Source organism: Salmo salar, chromosome ssa19 (assembly GCF_905237065.1).
Source record: "Salmo salar chromosome ssa19, Ssal_v3.1, whole genome shotgun sequence".
Taxonomy (NCBI): Eukaryota; Metazoa; Chordata; class Actinopteri; order Salmoniformes; family Salmonidae; genus Salmo; species Salmo salar.
Genome location: NC_059460.1, coordinates 50027071 through 50045918, shown reverse-complemented (window position 1 = coordinate 50045918; position 18848 = coordinate 50027071). Strand labels below are relative to the sequence as shown.

At 41.6% G+C, this 18848-nt stretch overlaps 1 protein-coding gene and 1 long non-coding RNA gene across 3 annotated transcripts; one reads left to right on the top strand and one right to left on the bottom strand.

The window, feature by feature from the left end:
* The first annotated feature begins 301 nt into the window (after positions 1-301).
* LOC106578975 (cone cGMP-specific 3',5'-cyclic phosphodiesterase subunit alpha') lies at positions 302-13828 on the top strand. Of its 2 annotated transcripts, none has more exons than XM_014158331.2 (22): positions 302-1082; positions 2178-2330; positions 2692-2781; positions 4804-4944; positions 5089-5163; positions 5276-5343; positions 5462-5528; positions 5853-5900; positions 6043-6192; positions 6438-6581; positions 6678-6743; positions 6949-7095; positions 7593-7700; positions 8313-8422; positions 8830-8917; positions 9056-9156; positions 9267-9374; positions 9558-9621; positions 9777-9851; positions 9973-10056; positions 10408-10552; positions 11830-13828. In XM_014158331.2, exons 1-22 carry the CDS (start codon positions 621-623, stop codon positions 11874-11876), a joined length of 2541 nt encoding a protein of 846 aa, XP_014013806.1. In that variant the 5' UTR covers positions 302-620; the 3' UTR covers positions 11877-13828. The 2 variants fall into 2 exon arrangements, with proteins under 2 accessions (XP_014013806.1, XP_014013805.1); XM_014158330.2 differs by having other exon boundaries at positions 303-1082; positions 11827-13828.
* Positions 13829-14325: 497 nt separating this feature from the next.
* On the bottom strand, positions 14326-18788 carry LOC106578984 (uncharacterized). Its single transcript, XR_001322558.2, has 3 exons — positions 18724-18788; positions 15952-16039; positions 14326-15832 (listed from the first exon to the last, which is right to left on the bottom strand). It is a non-coding gene; the product is annotated as an uncharacterized lncRNA (long non-coding RNA).
* Between the last annotated feature and the right edge of the window lie 60 nt (positions 18789-18848).

Below are 18848 nucleotides of genomic sequence, written 5' to 3'. Positions count from 1 at the left end.
CTTCACTTTGACTGTACATATAGGTAGGGCAATTCTTATGAAAACAAATCCCTGTGAGAGAGAGTTCTGTGGTGGGGAGGCTGGGACCAGCTATTACTTACATGACCCCCCCACAAACCTTTCTCAAATGTTTGCTTGGAACTATAGTGGAGAACTGAAGAGTTGTTCCTTTAGGTCAACTGTCCAACTACTTTCTACTCAAGAGGGCATATTGGGTGGATAGTATATTTGATGAGTCAACAATTCTGTCCCAGAATGAACATTCTCTACCACAGCTGCAGTAGGGAGATAGCGCGCCAAAACAACCTGCCTTGCTTGACTCAGATTGGATTGTCCAATATAAAATGAACTGTGTTGGGATTTGCAGGTTAAGAAAGCTTAGGGCTTTAATGTCATGATGTCACATTAATTAGCGGCCCCTCTTATCCTTTCAGTCTCTAAGCCACTACATTCTGTCAGCTTGTAGCAGAGTAAAGGACGTTTTGGTGATTTGTCCAGCACCACAGCAGAGGATGCACGTCGGTGCAAACGGAGGCCACTAACTACCCACCGTTTACACTTTGCGACTTTTCCGGGTGATGCGTCTGTGAGAGAAGGGAGGCAAACGAGATCAATTCAAAATGGGAGACAAGGATAGTGTGGAGAAGTACCTGGAGAACAATCCCCAGTTCGCCAAAGAGTACTTTGACAAAAAGTTGAGCACGGAAGTGATCGCGAAAACGTTCGCAGAAAATCTCAAAGATCAATCGTCCTTCAAAGATGTCTCCCAAATTCAGGAGGCCAACATCATCTATGACCTGGTCAAAGAAATGCAATCGCAAATCGTTATGGAAAAGGTATTGCACAAGGTCCTGCAGAGAGTTTGCTTGATTTTGAACGCCGACCGGTGCAGTTACTTTGGTCTTCGAGCTAGAAATGGAATACCCGAGCTTACAACGACGCTCTTCAATGTCACCCCTACCTCCAAATACGAAGAAAACCTAGTCAACCCCGCTAATGAGATTGTGTTTCCAATCGATATGGGTGTAGTTGGATACACAGCGCACTCCAAAAAGATGCAAAACATTCCGGATGTTACAAAGGTAAGTGCCATTGTCAGCAGGTGCCCAAGCGCCAAAGCGCATATAAAATGGGTACACGCGCCAAAGCGGGCGTAAAATGTTACCAAAAGCAATCCCAATATATTCACACTTGTTCTGTATGCACACTGTTCTTGGCAGATAAATGGAGACGCTGGATAAAAAAATTAAAGTCATTCGTTTCACACATAAGTTTGACATTTGAACTGATGCAGATTTGAGAAGATAATTAAAGAAGCACAAAGTGTTCATATTTGTCTGTTCTCTGTGTCGTCTATTTTTGTTAAATTCACTTTCATGGAATTTTTTGAAGGTGTTGCCTATAGTCGTCTGGCATTGATTATCTGAGTCCAGAAGTCTGACCAATGCAAACTTTGATTAGTTCCTTTCACCAAGTATGCGGTGAAATGACATGTATCATTGAATAAGGGATGCATTTTAAATGTTAATGTGGCCCATGTGTCATGGTTGTTATCCCTCTATATAGTGCAGAAAATCCCTTTCACCTCCAGAAGCCATGAAACTGTCGTTATTCTGGTTAATTTGTCATGAATTAATTGCATAGGCCTGCATTAATTTCTCTACATAGTATTTTATTCTTTAGTTCATTTCATATTTTATCATATTCAAAACAGAAATGTCCAGTTTTATGATTGTAAAACTGTTTATGTTAAACTGGGGATGACTGAAGATAAATGTTGTAATTGGTCAACATATATTTCTGCATGAACACCCTACTGAATGTTTAAATTAACTACAGAATTCAAGTAGGGGTTCAATCTGGGCTTTGTTAGCCAGAAGAGGTCCATCATTTGTCTACTTTGATTAGCCCATGATTTTTCCAGTGATTTGAAAAGCATTCTTATTACTCTCGAGATAATGGTAATAGAATTGTGGCATTTCAATGACATCCATAATGTGCAGGTTACAAAAACCATAGCAAGCAGAGGGACGTTTTTTGTCTAGTGACTGTGTGCTCAGTAGACCTTTACACACGGCATTCTCTTAACTCAGGGCTAAGGAGGCTGTTAGCCTTGGGCTTATTGCAGTGTGAACGCGACTAATGTCTTGATCCAATATACTTTATTTCACTTCCAGAATAACCGCTTCAGTGACTTTGTGGACAAGCAGACAGGATACAAAACCAAAAACATGCTCTCATTCCCCATGATGGCTGATAAGGAATGCCTTGGTGTTGCCATGGCACTAAACAAAATTGGGGCTGAAGAATTCTCAAAAGCCGATGAGGAAGTAAGTCCTGAGCTCTCAAAAGCAAATACCACTCTTAGAAAGGTTTCTCAGTATTAGTCTTTATGAAAATACCTTTCAAAAACCATACGATTAATACATAATAGCACAATTCACATGATACATGACATATACATACACTGTATAGCCTACATTGCCCTAATAATCAATATTACTTTTAAAGCCATGCTAATACTGCAATGAAACTACCAGGGGCTCTCTAGATCAAGAGAGGTGGCAATACTGCATATTCATTGTTAGCACAATGTGAGGGGTGTATGGCATCAGTAGTCTGGAGGACATCGCATCAGATGAATGCCTGTTTGCTGAACTGAGAATTGATTTAATCTAATTTGGTTCTCAGCTCTGGAACAAGTACTTGGTCTTTGCCCAAGTCATTGCCACGCAGCATCACACTGCATACATGTTCAACGTGGAATCCAGGAAAGGTCAGGTAAGAATCCAGTGAATCCCACCATTCAACATGAGCTGTTATCAACTGTGTCAATCATGCTGGCCCTTGACTACAAAGACAAAGTTCACCAAGGCAATTTGCTATTAGTGTTTGAAGAATACGAAGAGTAGTGTAATGTATCAGTCATACAGTGCATTCGGAAAGTATTCAGAAACCTTCCCCTTTTCTACATTTTGTTACATTACAGCCTTATTCTAAAATTGATATTTTTTTTTAAATCCTTATCAATCTACACACATTACCCCATTATGATGAAAACAGGTTTTTAGAAATGTTTGCAAATGTATTAAAAATAAAAAACAGAAATACCTTATTCACAAAAGTATTCAGACCCTTTGCTATGAGACTCGAAATTGAGCTCAAGTGCATCCTGTTTCCATTGATCATCCTTGTGATGTTTCTACAACTTGATTGGAGTCCACTTGTGGGTAATTCAATTGATTGGACATGATTTCGAAAGGCACACACCTGTCTATATAAGGTACCACAGTTGACAGTGCATGTCAGAGCAAAAACCAAGCCATGAGGTTTGAGACAGGATTGTGTCGAGGCACAGATCTGGAAAAGGGTACCAAAAAACATTTTTACAGCGTTGAAGGTCCCCAAAAACACAGTAGCCTCCATCATTCTTAAATGAAAGAAGTTTGGATCCACCAAGACTCTTCCTATAGCTGGCCGCCCGGCCAAACTGAGCAATCAGGAGACAAGGGCCTTGGTCAGGGAGGTGACCAAGAACCCGATGGGTTTTTCCAGAAGGACAACCATCTCTGCAGCACTCCACCAATCAGGCCTTTATGGTAGAGTGGCCAGACGGAAGCCACACCTCAGCAAAAGGCACATACAGCCCACTTGGAGTTTGCCAAAAGGGCACCTAAAGGACTCTCAGAAAATGAGAAACAAGATTATCTGGTCTGATGAAACCAAGATTGAGCTCTTTGTCCTGAATGCATTTGACATTTACATTTGAGTCATTTAGCAGACGCTCTTATCCAGAGCGACTTACAGTAGTGAATGCATACATTTCATACATGTTTTGTTTTTTTTCCTGTGCTGGCCCCCCGTGGGAATCAAACCCACAACCCTGGTGTTGCAAACACCATGCTCTACCAACTGAGCTACAGGGAAGGCCATCCATCACGTCTGGAGGAAACCTTGCACCATCCCTACGGTGAAGCATGGTGGCGGCAGCATCATGCTGTGGGTATGGTTTTCAGCGGCAGGGAGTGGGAGACTAGTCAGGATCAAGGGAAAGACGAACAGAGAAAAGTACAGAGAGATCCTTGATGAAAACCTGTTCCGGAGTGCTCAGGACCTCAGACTGGGGCGAGGTTCACTTTCCAACAGGACGTCGATCCTAAGCAAACAACCAAGACAACGCAGGAGTGGCTTCAGGACAAGTCTCTGAATGTCCTTGAGTGGTCCAGCCAGAGCCCGGACTTGAACCCGATCAAACATCTCTGAAGATACCTGAAAATAGCTGTGCAGCAACCTGACAGAGCTTGAGAGGATCTGCAGAGAAGAATGGAAGAAACTCCCCAAATACAGATATGCCAAGCTTGTAGCGTCCTACCCAAGGAACTCGAGGCAGTAATCGCTGCCAAAGGTGCTTCAACAAAGTAATGAGTAAAGGGTCTGAATACTTATGTAAATGTGATATTTCATTTTTTATTTTATTTTTTATAAATTTGCAAAAACATTTCTAAAAAAACAGTTTTTTCTTTGTCATTATGGGGTATTGTGTGTAGATTGATGAGGAAAAAAACAAAACTATTTAATCCATTTTAGAATAAGGCTATAACGTAACAAAATGTGGAAAAAGTCTTACTTTACAATACTTTACAAATGCACCGTGTATCAATGATCATCATACTATATCATCATATCAGTTAAAGTTTCCTGTAAAGCCGTGTTTTACCATGCAATTCATGACTCAACCATTAGAACCGTTTCCCCATTGAAAAAACAACAACAACATATATTATTCTCCCCTTGTTTCACTAGGTCCTTCTGTGGTCTGCCAGCAAAGTATTTGAAGAGTTGACAGACATTGAGAGACAGTTCCACAAAGCTCTGTACACTGTGAGAATCTACCTCAATTGTGAAAGATACTCCGTGGGCCTCTTGGACATGACCAAAGAGAAGGTTTGTTACTAGTGTATAATATGCTAAGGCAAATTGTTGTTTTGTCACTGTCTTGATATGGACGCCATTTTGGATCTGCCCCCTCTGTGGTTTCTAAATGGGAACACTGAAGTCCTGATTAATGTCTTCCCTCTCTTCTTGCAGGAGTTCTACGATGAGTGGCCAGTGAAGCTGGGAGACGTACCGCCATACAGCGGACCAAAGACCCCCGACGGAAGGGTAAGCATCCATTTTCCTTTGATATGATTCTCGCAAAGCACTCTGCTCTTTTCTCTACTGCCTAGTCTATTACACAATCACAGCCAGTGAATGTTGTTCTGTGCATCTGCAGGAAGTCATCTTCTACAAGATCATCGACTATCTCTTAGAAGGACCCAAAGAGGAAATCAAAGTCATACCGTAAGTACCAGTAGCTTCTTGTCATAAGTCACTCATTATTATGCTTTCTGAAGAAACAAAAAAGTCTGAAAGTACCAAAACACATCACTCACTGTCTTACTCCCTCTGTTTCATGTAGGGGTCCTCCTATTGACCACTGGGCCCTGGTGAGTGGGCTTCCCACCTACGTGTCAGAGAACGGCTTTGTAAGTTGATGTGAAAGAGTGCATGTAGTCCATACATTATCCACAGACCATATACTCTCCACAAGCATGTAGGGCCTACTGTACATTGGAGACTTTTGAGAGTGATTTGACTGTTATTTATTTATTTATTGATCCATGTATGTTTATTTAATTTTATCCCTCAGGTCCTCGGATTGTTTATGATTGGGATGGGGTGGGGGTGTAACTTAATTTTGTATGTATGTGTTCATGTTTGCTGGCAATATTATTACTAAATAAAAAAACATTTGATTGCGAAAAAGGAGTGATTTGACTGAAATATGTCTTCTTCTTCTTCCGCTGTAGATTTGTAACATGATGAACGTTGCCGCTGATGAGTACTTCACGTTCCAGGTAAGGACTATGGTATTGAGTATAGGATGACCTTGGTGTTACAATATATCAAGTCATCAGTAACATGTGCTCTTTGAAGACGACCACCAGCCCTCATTCTCAAAGCGTTTACGAATCGACTTCATGCCGTTTTGTCTTTCAGAAAGAGGCTGTGGATGAGTCAGGTTTCGTCATCAAGAACGTCTTGTCCCTTCCCATCGTCAACAAAAAGGAAGAAATCGTGGGTATTGCCACTTTCTTCAACAGGAAAGATGGTAAACCATTCGATGAGCACGACGAACAGATCACAGAGGTAAGTGCACAGACATCCACTCTCTCGCTCTCTCTCTCTCACTCTCCCTCTCTCACTTTCTCTCTCTTTCTCTCTCTTTTTCTCTCTCTCTCTTTTGCGTGCTCTCTCTCTATCTCTCTCTCTCTCTCTCTCTCTCGCTCTCTCTCTCCTTTTCTCTCTATCAGTCATATCAACCACTTCTCTCATCATTCCTGTCATGGGTTGTGGACGTATGAGGTGGTAAAGACCTGTCTGCATTGTTCCAGGCCCTCACCCAGTTCCTGGGATGGTCGGTGTTGAACTGCGACACGTACGACAGACTGAACAGAATGGAGTGGAGAAAGGACATCGCCCAGGAGATGCTCATGTGCCAGACTAGATGCACCAACACAGAAATGCAGAGTATCCTGGTGAGACCTGAGATATGTTAGATCTTAAACCTTATAGACAGTGGAGATTCACAGAGGAAACTAGCCTCACGGGACATACATTTTCTCTTTCCACAGAACACAAAGGAAAAGTTTGATGCGGAACCAGAGGACTGTGACCAGAAAGAGATGTACAAACTCTTGGTAGGATCATGTTTCAGGCTGTCAGTGAAAGTGGGTAGAGACACAATGATAATGTGGCAGAGTGGTGTGAGTGATCAACTTGGACAAGGGCATGATACCAAACACAGAACATGAAATTATGAACAGGTTAATAATACTTTCAACTGCCTGTGAAAGTGGACTCAGCAGTTAATAAATATTTGGTTATTCATTTCCCCTTGTGTAGAGATCAAATTGTCCTGTGGCCATAGACGTCGACCTGCTACTGTTCTCCTTCAGTGACTTTCCTGTGACTGAGCACGGCCTCATCATGTGTGGAATTCGCTGCTTCTTTGAGCTGAACGTGGTGGAGAAGTTCAAAGTGCCAGCAGAGGTCAGTCCTGAAGCCCCTGGCTAGTAAAACAATCATGTTTATTTGAATGTAGTTATTTAGTTGTAACCTCAGCATTACACAGTAAATGTACCCAGAATGCATTGCAATGTATAAACTGTACATCACTCAATTTATTCATTTTGTCAAACTACTAGGCCATGTCTTACTGGTTTGCTCATACAAATCAGATGTTATTTGTCACATGCACCGAATACAACAGGTGTAGACTTTACCGTGGTATGCTTACTTACGAGCCCTTTCCCAACAATGCAGAGTTAAAAAGTAAGGAATTTAGCAAATAAAATTAGAAAATAGCAACAATAAAATAACAATAACGAGGCTACATACAAGTGGTACCGGTACTGAGTCAATGTGCGGGGGTACGAGGTAGTTGAGGTAACATGTACATGTACTGTAGCTTGTGGTAAAAGTGACAAACAGATCATTGTTAAAATATCCCTCATGTCATAGTGTTTCCTTTTCCCATGTACAACCAGACCCTCACGCGATGGATGTACACTGTCCGGAAAGGTTACCGTGACATCACCTACCACAACTGGAGACACGGCTTCAACGTGGGCCAGACCATGTTCTGTCTTCTACAGGTGAGTCCCTTTACTCCTACAGCACCAGTACTATCACCTGATACCCACATCGATTTACCTGAATGACAGTGGATAACCTCACCAAAAGAAGAGTAGTTAAAGTTCATGTTTGTTTAGAGACATTGATGCTGCCAACCAATGGCTGCCCACTAATGTAGGTCAGGGAGGTGGGCCAACTGTTTGATAATGGATCGATCACCCCGCCCCTCCCATTTTGTTTGATAATGGATCGATCACCCCACCCCTCCCATTTTGTTTGATAATGGATCGATCACCCCGCCCCTCCCATTTTGTTTGATAATGGATCGATCACCCGCCCCTCCCATTTTGTTTGATAATGGATCGATCACCCCACCCCTCCCATTTTGTTTGATAATGGATCGATCACCCCACCCCTCCCATTTTGTTTGATAATGGATCGATCACCCCACCCCTCCCATTTTGTTTGATAATGGATCGATCACCCCACCCCTCCCATTTTGTTTGATAATGGATCAATCACCCCACCCCTCCCATTTTGTGTGATAATGGATAATTTTTTGGTGTGATGTTGTTTGTGAAGTAGAAAAACAATAAGAGAAAATATAATGGATCAGCCCCTTTGCTTCACAGACTGGCAGGCTGAGGAAATATTACTCTGACCTGGATGCCTTTGCCATGGTGGCCGCTGCATTCTGCCACGATATTGACCACAGGGGGACCAACAACTTATACCAGACAAAGTAAGAACCCCCTCCGTTTACCTATGAGCATTCAAAGCGCAGATTGACGTTTATTGTCATGAGTCTTGTCTTGGTGGCAGAACTGAGCGATTTCCCCTTAGATAGACCAGCTGCAAAGTCAAAACTGGTTATATTGTAAAAGGGTTAGGCATTAGGGTTAGCAGTGTGGGTAAGGTTAGGGTTAAGGTTAGGGTTCGGTTTAAAAATCAGATTTTATGACTTTGTGGCTGTGCCTGATAGCGACCACTCTACAGAGCTGCTGTCAGAACAAAATGCATGACGGGGGAAAAAACGCCAACCTCCACTCGAAGCACTCTTAAAATCATCACAGTGTAGTTGTCTGTTATTGGTTTGGAATGTGCCGTTTGGGGTCTAACGATTGGGTGTTACCCCTCTCTGACCTGCAGGAGTGGATCGCCTTTAGCCAAACTGCACGGATCCTCCATCATGGAGAGGCACCATTTGGAGTATAGCAAGACGCTCATGGCTGAGGAGGTTAGAGACCCCTGACTCCGGTTACTGTGTCCCAAACGGCACCCTATTCCCTATAGAGTGCACTACTTTTGGCCAGTGTTTGTACACAAGGCAATTGCGGGAGTTGAACTCTTACATTTTTCTCTACTCCTCCTTCAGAGCCTGAACATCTTTGTGAATCTCCAGAAGCGTCAGTTTGAGACTGTTCAGCACTTGTTTGACGTCTGCATCATTGCCACTGACCTGGCCTTGTACTTCAAGTGGGTTTTTACAATTGTTATTATCTCCGATATAGCTGCTTCTTAATATACTGAATCAATATCACTTTTCATGTGCAAACTGCTAATTTGACTGTTGGTCTGGCCCCCAGAAAAAGAACTATGTTCCAGAACATTGTGAATGCCACTGAGCCAATGGAAACTGAGAAGGAGAAAATCGATCATATATCCAACAACCCAATCAGGAAGGAAATTATCATGTGAGTAGGAATGTTCTTCTGTCCGCCATCTCGGGGGTTTCCTACGCGATTGCAAACTTGAGGCAGTTGGCCACTTTTCTTAAAGTGCACATTGTCACAGTTTATGGTTGCTTGTATAACATTAATTAAGATTCTTGTATAATTCTGGAATAATTCCTCTTACTGTCCCTTATTGTGTGTCAGGGCCATGATGATGACAGGTTGTGACTTGTCTGCCATCACCAAACCATGGGAGGTCCAGAGCAAGGTGGGTACTATATCTGCCCACCATGTCATGAAACAAAACAACACAGGAAAACAAAATCCCCTTTTCCATTTCCTCCAAACAATATAGACCACAGGAAGCTCCGAGGTGCAGATTAGTACTGATACATTCTTTGCTGCCAATTCTCTACCTCATAGGTGGCTCTTATGGTCGCAGCTGAGTTCTGGGAGCAAGGTGACTTGGAAAGGACCGTTCTCGATCAGCAACCCATTGTGAGTTTGTTAGGAAAGAAAACCGCAGTTTCTTAACAATAGATGTTTATAGAGTAATCACTAACTTATGTTAGTTCTCTGTTTGTTTTGATCTTACCCCATCTCGTTCATTGGTCCTCAGCCCATGATGGACAGAAACTGTGCAGCGGAGTTACCCAAGATGCAGTGCGGTTTCATTCAGTTTGTGTGTGCGTTCGTATACAAGGTAACTGCCTGGCTGGTTGAAATTCAACCAAGTCCTATTTTTTTGTGTCTTAATTCATTGGGATCGATTAGAAAGAAATCAGCTTGTGGTATTTGTCATTTTATTTTTGGAAACGGAATCATCCTTATAAAAATAAATGAGATCAGTTTCTCTGTGAACTATCAATGTCAACTTCAGTGAGGGGGTCATCCAGTTTAGACCACCTGAGTGCCTAGTAGGCTTATCTATCTCTAGGTGTGCACCAGATAAACTCCCCAGCAGGAATGTTTGCACCGTAAAGGAATATGTCAGGCTGAGTGACAGTCCCGGGTATGTGAATGCTTGCAATAAATGGGGTCTACTTGTGTACAGGAATTCTCAAGGTTTCACGTAGAGATCACCCCCATGTTTGATGGGCTGAACATCAACCTAAAAAACTGGAAAGAGCTGGCCGACATCCACGCCGCCAAGATGGCGGCCATTGAGGAAGAGAAAAAGAAGCTTGAGGCACCGCCAGGTGACATTTGAAATACATTCAAGTCTCAAAGAAATCAGGGTTGGGGTCAATTTGGAATTTATTTCAATTCAAGTCATGAATTGAAGTTCTATTTTTAATTGAATTTAAGAAGTTTTAAAGATCTAATGTTTACATAATATTGGTCACCATATGTAAAAATAAATATTTATTATAAGAAAGTACTTTAATAATCCCCCAAACGGTGATTAATAAAGTAATATACCCAGAGTGTACAAGACATTAAGAACACCTTCTCTTTCCAGGTGAATCCAGGTGAAAGATATTATCCTTTATTGATGTCACTTTTTAAATCCACTTCAATGAGTGTAGATGAAGGGGTGGAGACAGGTTAAAGAAGGATTTTTAAGCCTTGAGACAATTGAGACATGATTGTGTATGTGTGCAACTCACTATTAGGAAGGTGTCCTTAATGTTTGTTTTGTATTACTCAGTGTAATGACGGGTAGAAGAAATTAACCATTTTAATTTCATTGAATGAAATATACTTCCTTTAAAGGGTAAATCTACAGTTGCTACATCCATTTTATGTCTTCTAAATTAGATGTACCCATTGATTCTTGAAGAATATAACTTATAAATGCCTCATGAGCTTAGCTCAACTGTTGTATCCAATCAGAACCCCAAAATATAAGCTTGTTTTACTCCAATGTTTGTAAACAAAGTACATGTAAACACTATATAGCCTCAAACCATAGTTAAAAGTATAATTTTGATATTGTGGATGGTAACATTTCTCCAGCGCCTCAGCTTTTTACCGAAACAGGGGTGGGGAATATGCTTTGTTATTGTTTCAACTGCTGATTTCCTCTTTAATTCAAATTCAATTCAAATTCTGCTTCCTGTGGGGTGTGGCCAATTCTAATTCAAGAATTAAATTAGAATTAAAGAACCATTCGCAACATAATTCAGAATTGGCCCCAACCCAGCAAGAAATGCTATTGTAAAATCTCCAGAGAAATATCCATACCAGTAAGTACCATTATTTTAGACACAGTGTCTGAGGCTTGTCAATGCATACACTAGCCAAGGCTCCAGTGGTCATTCAGGCCACAAAGTTACCTAACCTTGGTGTTAAGGTTACCTAAGTTAAGTTATAGACAAACTAAGACAGTCTTCTTACTGTTTATCTTGCTGCTTCCTGTCTTGCTATCAAATCAATCAAAATTTTTGATTTGATTTGTCTTGCTATGCTTGTCATTGCTGTTGCTACTTGCTGCCTCACTGTCCTGCTGTCCGGTTTTCTGTTTAAACAGCAGATGAGGTCCCAGAGGGGGGAAAGTCCAAGACCTGCACCATTGCCTAACCCCCTGGAGTGTGCCTCTGCCCTTGCCGTGTGGCGGACGATCCCTGGGCGCAGCAGGCAGTCAGTGTGAAGTTGTGTCCCTGTTTGGGCTGACTCGATCGCTTCCCCTCATTCTCAGGACTTGATAAGCCAATCCTGATGGATCAACACACTCAACACAGATGTACCAGCAGTTGGAGCATTACCATATCTGCACAGCACAGTTAAAGTAGAGCATATCTTTCACAGATAACTAACTATAGGTACTACTTAATCGATAACTAACCATAGGTACTACTTAATCGACAACTAACATCATCTATGTAATGAAACAAACATTACATCTTAACATCTGCCAAATGGCATATACTGTATTTAATACTATTTATTGAGACACATTCTGCTCGGGGAAATAATTAGCTGTACATTTTTATCCGCACTCTGATGGTCCATAAAGATATGAGGGTGAGAGTTCAGTGGACAAACTTTTCTAACTGAGCTGTTTTATGAGAACAGGAATAGTGTTAAATATCTGATATACTCATCTCAGGATTTTTTTATGAAGAAATATGAGTACAAATGATAACACAAACTCTGTAGAAGGAGAGAGACAGACACTGTTCCTTTAGAATGCTGTGCTGTACGAGCACAAGCTTCTTCCCATAACTCAAGCTTAAAAGGTAAACTTGCTACTGTGTTTTAGCAAGTGACAATTGACTTTACCGAAGGTTAATATAGTAGCAATGCTGAAAACGTGTACACTCTTCTGAGCCTTGTAAGGGTTTATTTTTGTTAATATGCAAAATATATATTTTTGGGATTGTTTGTCAGATTTTCTACTTGATGTATTTTAAGAGTCTTTAGATCCTATGAACTGATGATCTGGTTAGAAGTCATGTTTGAGCATCAGGTATCCATTGCAAACTGTGTACAATTTTAAACTGCGCAACATTTTCCCAATAACTTGAAAATGTAATATACATATTACTTGCTATTTATACATATGCGTATCATAAATTGAAATGCAGTAATCTTTCAAAAATGTAGATTATGCTATTATGTATGTGCATTCTCAAAAGAAATGTAGTTTATCACATAGGAAATGTATGTAAAATATGTACAAATTAAACCTACAATTTGCTTGTTAGAAGGAGGCAAGCCTCGGAAATGTTCTATCAGGTTCGTGTGTCTTCAAGTACCTGACCATAAGATGATTTGATGGGATTGAGTTTGCTTGCCAGACAGCTTTCGAGATCTGCACAGCTTTAAACTTTAAATACCCTACTTACTGTAGATAAAGCAGGCTACCGAAGTCTTATCATATCTAGTGTTTGTGAGGGCCATCATGTTTGTTTGATGGAGTACCAGCCTCCAATGTGATCTCAGGCGGGCCAAAGTCCTTCTTTTCTTTGTTTGACCATTTGGGGGCCGGTGTAAAATGTACTTACGCAACAGTGAGAAAGTTAATTGATGAACCCGATTGAATTGCAATGGGGTTCCCATAAAAATAACTCCTTACAAATCCTGCCGAGACATCTCCTTTCGACCTACTGTAACAGGTGACCGAGACGTCTGCGGAGGCAGTGGCCGTAAGCAGGAAACACAACGCAGGCAGAGTTTGATTCGTTGCTTATGCAACGTGCCCTCTCAATCAAGAGCACTAATCCAATAAGAGTGGCTTTGACAGCCAACCTGCATCTTAAATGGCTTCTCTGAATCTTTGTTCCTAAAGCTGCTAGGCAGGGCAGACCACTCGGATCAGGGCTTTACACTATGACAGCCATATGGGAAAGTGAGTTCCTCTATTCTGCGCATACATTTAAAGGACCCCAAAATGTATATCTACTAATTCAATGGAGTTATCATTGAGAGAGATTAGAATTTCCCGTTTGATGTCTGATGAAACGAATTCTACTGTATGTACGTGTCATAAGATGTAATGTGTTAACACAATAAAGGCATACATCAAAGTCTGTGGGATTCTTGTCACATTCTTTACACTTGAACAATTTTACCCACTACCCTTGAAACAGAGGAGGCTGGTGGGAGGAGCTATAGGAGGAAGGGCTCATTGTAATGGCTGGAATGGAATCAATGGAATGGTAGCAAACACATCAAGCACATGGAAACTGTTCCATTAACTCCATTCCAGCCATTACCCGTCTTCCTACAGCTCCCCACACCAGCCTCCTCTGCCTTGAACTGGACTAGCACATTGACATGCTGAATGAACTTGAAGAACCTTGGAGTAGACAGCCCTCCTCATGGCACCTGTATCGTGCTTGGGGATTACCCTATAAAGCTGGATTAGCCCTGGAAAAAGAAGATCAGCCGACTGGCGTGCTGCCGAGACCAATACACTTTGAGTGAGCACCTTGAGTGATGTCTGCGTGAGGTGTTTACATCCTGTGTCATCCTATAAACCTGCTAAAAAGCACATTTTTGCAGTATACTGCATTTAATATATGACACATGTAAGACAGTGTACATTTTAGGCATGACATTTTTTCAATCAAAGACCATTCAGAAAAAGATTATGAAATCAATGCAACCTTATGTCTGTGTCTGTGACCTGTAGGAACTACAGGCCTACAATACTGTGTAAAAGGAGATCCACACTCTTTAACGGGGTAGTAGGGTATATTAATGGGGTATTAGGGTATATTAACGGGGTAGTAGGGTATATTAACGGGGTAGTAGGGTATATTAACGGGGTATTAGGGTATATTAATGGGGTAGTAGGGTATATTAATGGGGTATTAGGGTATATTAACGGGGTAGTAGGGTATATTAGTGGGGTAGTAGGGTATATTAACGGGGTAGTAGGGTATATTAACGGGGTAGTAGGGTATATTAATGGGGTAGTAGGGTATATATTATCATGGTTGGTTATCATGGACGGTTCTCATGGTCGGATTTAATGGACGGTTATCATGGACGGTTATAATGTGTTAACTCAGTGTACTTAAGGACTCCTTCAGATAGAAGAGTAGTTACTGGTGATTAAAGCCAATGTGTCTAATCCCTGGGCAAGTGACACACTAATGAAAACAGCACACCAAGCAACGTTGGGCATAATGCACTGCTTCCTAATCCTAGTGCTACAGCATCTGAGGAACTCAGTGACATTGGTTCATATGGTCTGGGTATCTATAACCCTATACAGAACATTGGTGAACTATAACCCAACAGGAACAATATTGATGTGTTAATACATGCACTTTCCAATGCCTGGGCTTGTATTTTGTCTCTGTCTCTACTACCATCGTTGAATGCAGTGGAGGCTGGTGAGGGGAAGACGGCTCATAATAATGGCTGGAACGGTACGAATGGAATGGCATCAAACACAGAGAAACCATGGAAACCATGTGTTTGATACCATTCCACCTATTACGCTCTAGCCATTACCACGAGCCCGTCCTCCCCTATTAAGGTGCCACCAACCTCATGTGGTTGAATGTTTCTCGTCCTCTAGTTTTCTTTTCAGATTGTTCTTTCTTGGGAGTTCTTAGTGGATTGTGCTTTTTCTAAATACACTTCGATACTGGGTTCTTACATGGCACTTCATGCATATTGTAGTCTATATTTCAGTTAGAATGAAATGTCAGGAGGTTGAATTAGAAGCTCAGGTTTAAAAAAGAACCTGCATTTTATTTAGCTTCAGACAAACTGAAATAATAAATGAAGACAACAACGTCTAATAGAAAATCAATCAAATCTATGTTGACTCCTGCGTGTTGACTCCCGCGTGTTGACTCCCCGCGTGTTGACTCCCGCGTGTTGACTCCCGCGTGTTGACTCCCCGCGTGTTGACTCCCCGCGTGTTGACTCCCCGCGTGTTGACTCCCCGCGTGTTGACTCCCCGCGTGTTGACTCCCGCGTGTTGACTCCCCGCGTGTTGACTCTTGCTGGCAGAAATCCAAGGGCAGGGTGGTCAAAGAAACATGTCCTCAAAGTACTCGTCAAACTCCTCCTCCCTGGAAGACAGAAAATAGTAAAATCAAAGTATAATTGGTCGGTACTAGTGTCTATAAACGTGTCTAGAGGCCTAGCAAGGCTTTGTAAGGGTGATTTAATGTTGGACTGCTAAGCTCACCTGGACTCCTCCCCCAAGGTGGGGGCTGGGCCTTTCCAGTGGTCTGCCCCCGACAGGCCCTTTGGCTCCTCACTGTGTTCTCCCTCTCCTACATGGCAGGAAGGAGACAATACAAAACAGAAAAACTTTATTCATAAAGAGCTTTTCATGCATTACATTCAATAATATTCATAATGCTTTCAAAAACAAACCCATAAGGGGCTTTAACTAAGGAATTGCTGCAGCACATGCAACATAATTACAGCACTAAAGGATTAAGGAGGGTCAGAAGAGTTGACTCAGAAGAGTCAAGTCCGACTTAAACCTATAAGAGTACGGACAGGCTGCGTTGTCAAATTCTCTGGATGCCTCTTCCCGATAGCTAAACAACCAAAGCTTCTGCGCATGTGAGGGATTCGTTCGGCTGCCCAGAGAGCAGGCTACTCTGGTGAATTTCAATGATGAATGGAGACTGGTGCTTGTTTAATAAAGTTAGATCAAAGCTGAATCAATGTCTGCAAAATCACAGTATTTATACATGACAGAACTGAATATAATAGCATAGCACAACATTACCAGACCTGGGCTCAAAATAATCAAATACTTGTGGATTTGATTATCTGTTATTGAAGTACTTGTTTTCTGTGTATTTTGTATTTGAGTATTTTCAAATAATGTGGCCCGAATCAACGTCTTCTTTTGGAAGTGTTTTCAAATAATTATTTAAAATACTATTTTCAAATACCTGGGTTAAATGCATCGGAGTGCATTTGAGTCAGTGTATTTGAGTATTTTCAAATACCTGCCAATCCTTTCCAGGTGTATTCCTAAATACATTACAATACTCAACTACTTGTCTTTTAAAATATCTGAATACTTACTTCAAAATCTATGTGAAAGTAATTGAGATATTTGAAATAGTATTTGAACCCAGGTCTGAATGTTACTGTGAGGCAAAACACCACCTCATGTTAGGATGATTGTGCAAACAGCGTGCGCCACTTGGCAAAATATGTGCTTTAATTGAAACAAAACACAGGTAGGCCTAGGCTATACTTTGTTAACACCATCTGAAATTTGCTCACTGTACATACAGTTGAAGTCGGAAGTTTACATACACCTTAGCCAAATACATTTAAACTCAGTTTTTCATAATTTCTGACATTTAATCCCCGTAAGAATTCCCTGTCTTAGGTCAGTTAGGATCACCACTTTATTTTCAGAATGTGACATGTCAGAACAATAGTAGAGAGAATTATTTATTTCAGCTTTTATTTCTTTCATCACATTCCCAGTGGGTCAGAAGTTTGCATACATTCAATTAGTATTTGGTAGCATTGCGTTTAAATTGTTTAACTTGGGTCAAACGTTTTGGGTAGCCTTCCACAAGCTTCCCACAATAAGTTGTGTGAATTTTGGCCAATTTCTCCTGACAGAGCTGGTGTAACTGGGTCAGGTTTGTAGGCCTCCTTGCTTGCACACGCATTTTCAGTTCTGCCCACACATATTCAATAGGATTGAGGTCAGGGCTTTGTGATGGCCAATCCAATACCTTGACTTTGTTGTCCTTAAGCCATTTTGCCACAACTTTGGAAGTATGCTTGGGTTCATTGTCCATTTGGAAGATCCATTTGCGACCAAGCTTTAACTTCCTGACTGATGTCTTCAGATGTTGCTTCAATATATCCACATAGTTTTCCTACCTCATAATGCCATCTATTTTGTGAAGTGCACCAGTCCCTCCTGCAGCAAAGCACACCCACAACATGGGATGGTGTTCTTCGGCTTGGGATGGTGTTCTTTCTGGAATATTCCAAGCTGTTTAAAGGCACAGTCAACTTAGTGTATGTAAACTTCTGACCCACTGGAATTGTGATACAGTGAGTTATAAGTGAAATAATCTGTCTGCAAACAATTGTTGGAAACATTCCTTGTGTCATGCACCAAGTAGATGTCCTAATTGACTTGCCAAAACGATAGTTTGTTAACAAGAAATTTGTGGAGTGGTTGAAAAACGAGTTTTAATGACTCCAACCTAAGTGTATGTAAACTTCCGACTTCAACTGTAATGCAAAACAACAACGTAGCATACACAACTCAATCAGATCTAAATATATATTCCCATGAAACTGATTGAGGTCAAATGTTTGGCATGCAGATGCTGCATGGATGTTTCCCCGGTAAAAATTGAAAAATGTTCATTCACGATTGACAGTGAGTAAAGTGAGAATGTGTGTATAAAGCAGAGCTAAAGAAACATGCGCAGAACATGATTCGGTTCTTTAGCTCTGGGAAGAGGCATCCAGGGCACGGCGCCAGGAAGATGTTTTGAGGTGGGGGTGCTGAAATGTTTTAATTGTGATTAATCAGGGGGTGCTGCAGCACCCTCAGCACCCCTACTTCCGGCGGCTAAGGTCCAGGGGACGGGACGGGTCGGTTACCTTTAGTCCTGCAGCTTCAGCCATAACAGTATGGCCTTTGGTCTGCACCTTGGTCTTGGAATTTGGCTTTCGTGTGCAGCGGCTGCTTTTATTTACGTTACATCGACAACCCAGGGTAAGCAGGCCCATACTTCAAGTGCAGCTGAATCTGCAATGAAAGTATGACTGTTGTCTGACTGAGCCTTATGACCAAATTAGCCCATGTGTTTTTAAAAGGTATTTTTTAAAATGTATTTTAAAAGCACCTGTTATGAATGAGGACATTAGGACAGTCCGCTCTGCTTGCCCTGAGTGTGTAACGTAATAAACCGCTTGACTTTGTAGGGAGGTGGAGAGTGAGAATAAACACTACCTTTGTCTGACTACTGGGAGTAGTCCTCAGAGTTACTGGTGGAGGAGCGTTAGGAGGGGCCTGCTGGGGGGAGAGAGAGGGGGAACACAGGAAGGGATCAGTCAGTTCAACTCAGACAGCCAACT

Coding starts and splice junctions, on each gene's coding strand:
- LOC106578975 (XM_014158330.2), top strand. CDS start 621: ATGGGAGACAAGGATAGTGTGGAGAAGTACCTGGAGAACAATCCCCAG. Junction 2,331..2,691: donor TCTCAAAAGCCGATGAGGAA/GTAAGTCCTGAG, acceptor TTTGGTTCTCAG/CTCTGGAACAAGTACTTGGT. Junction 9,375..9,557: donor ATCAGGAAGGAAATTATCAT/GTGAGTAGGAAT, acceptor ATTGTGTGTCAG/GGCCATGATGATGACAGGTT.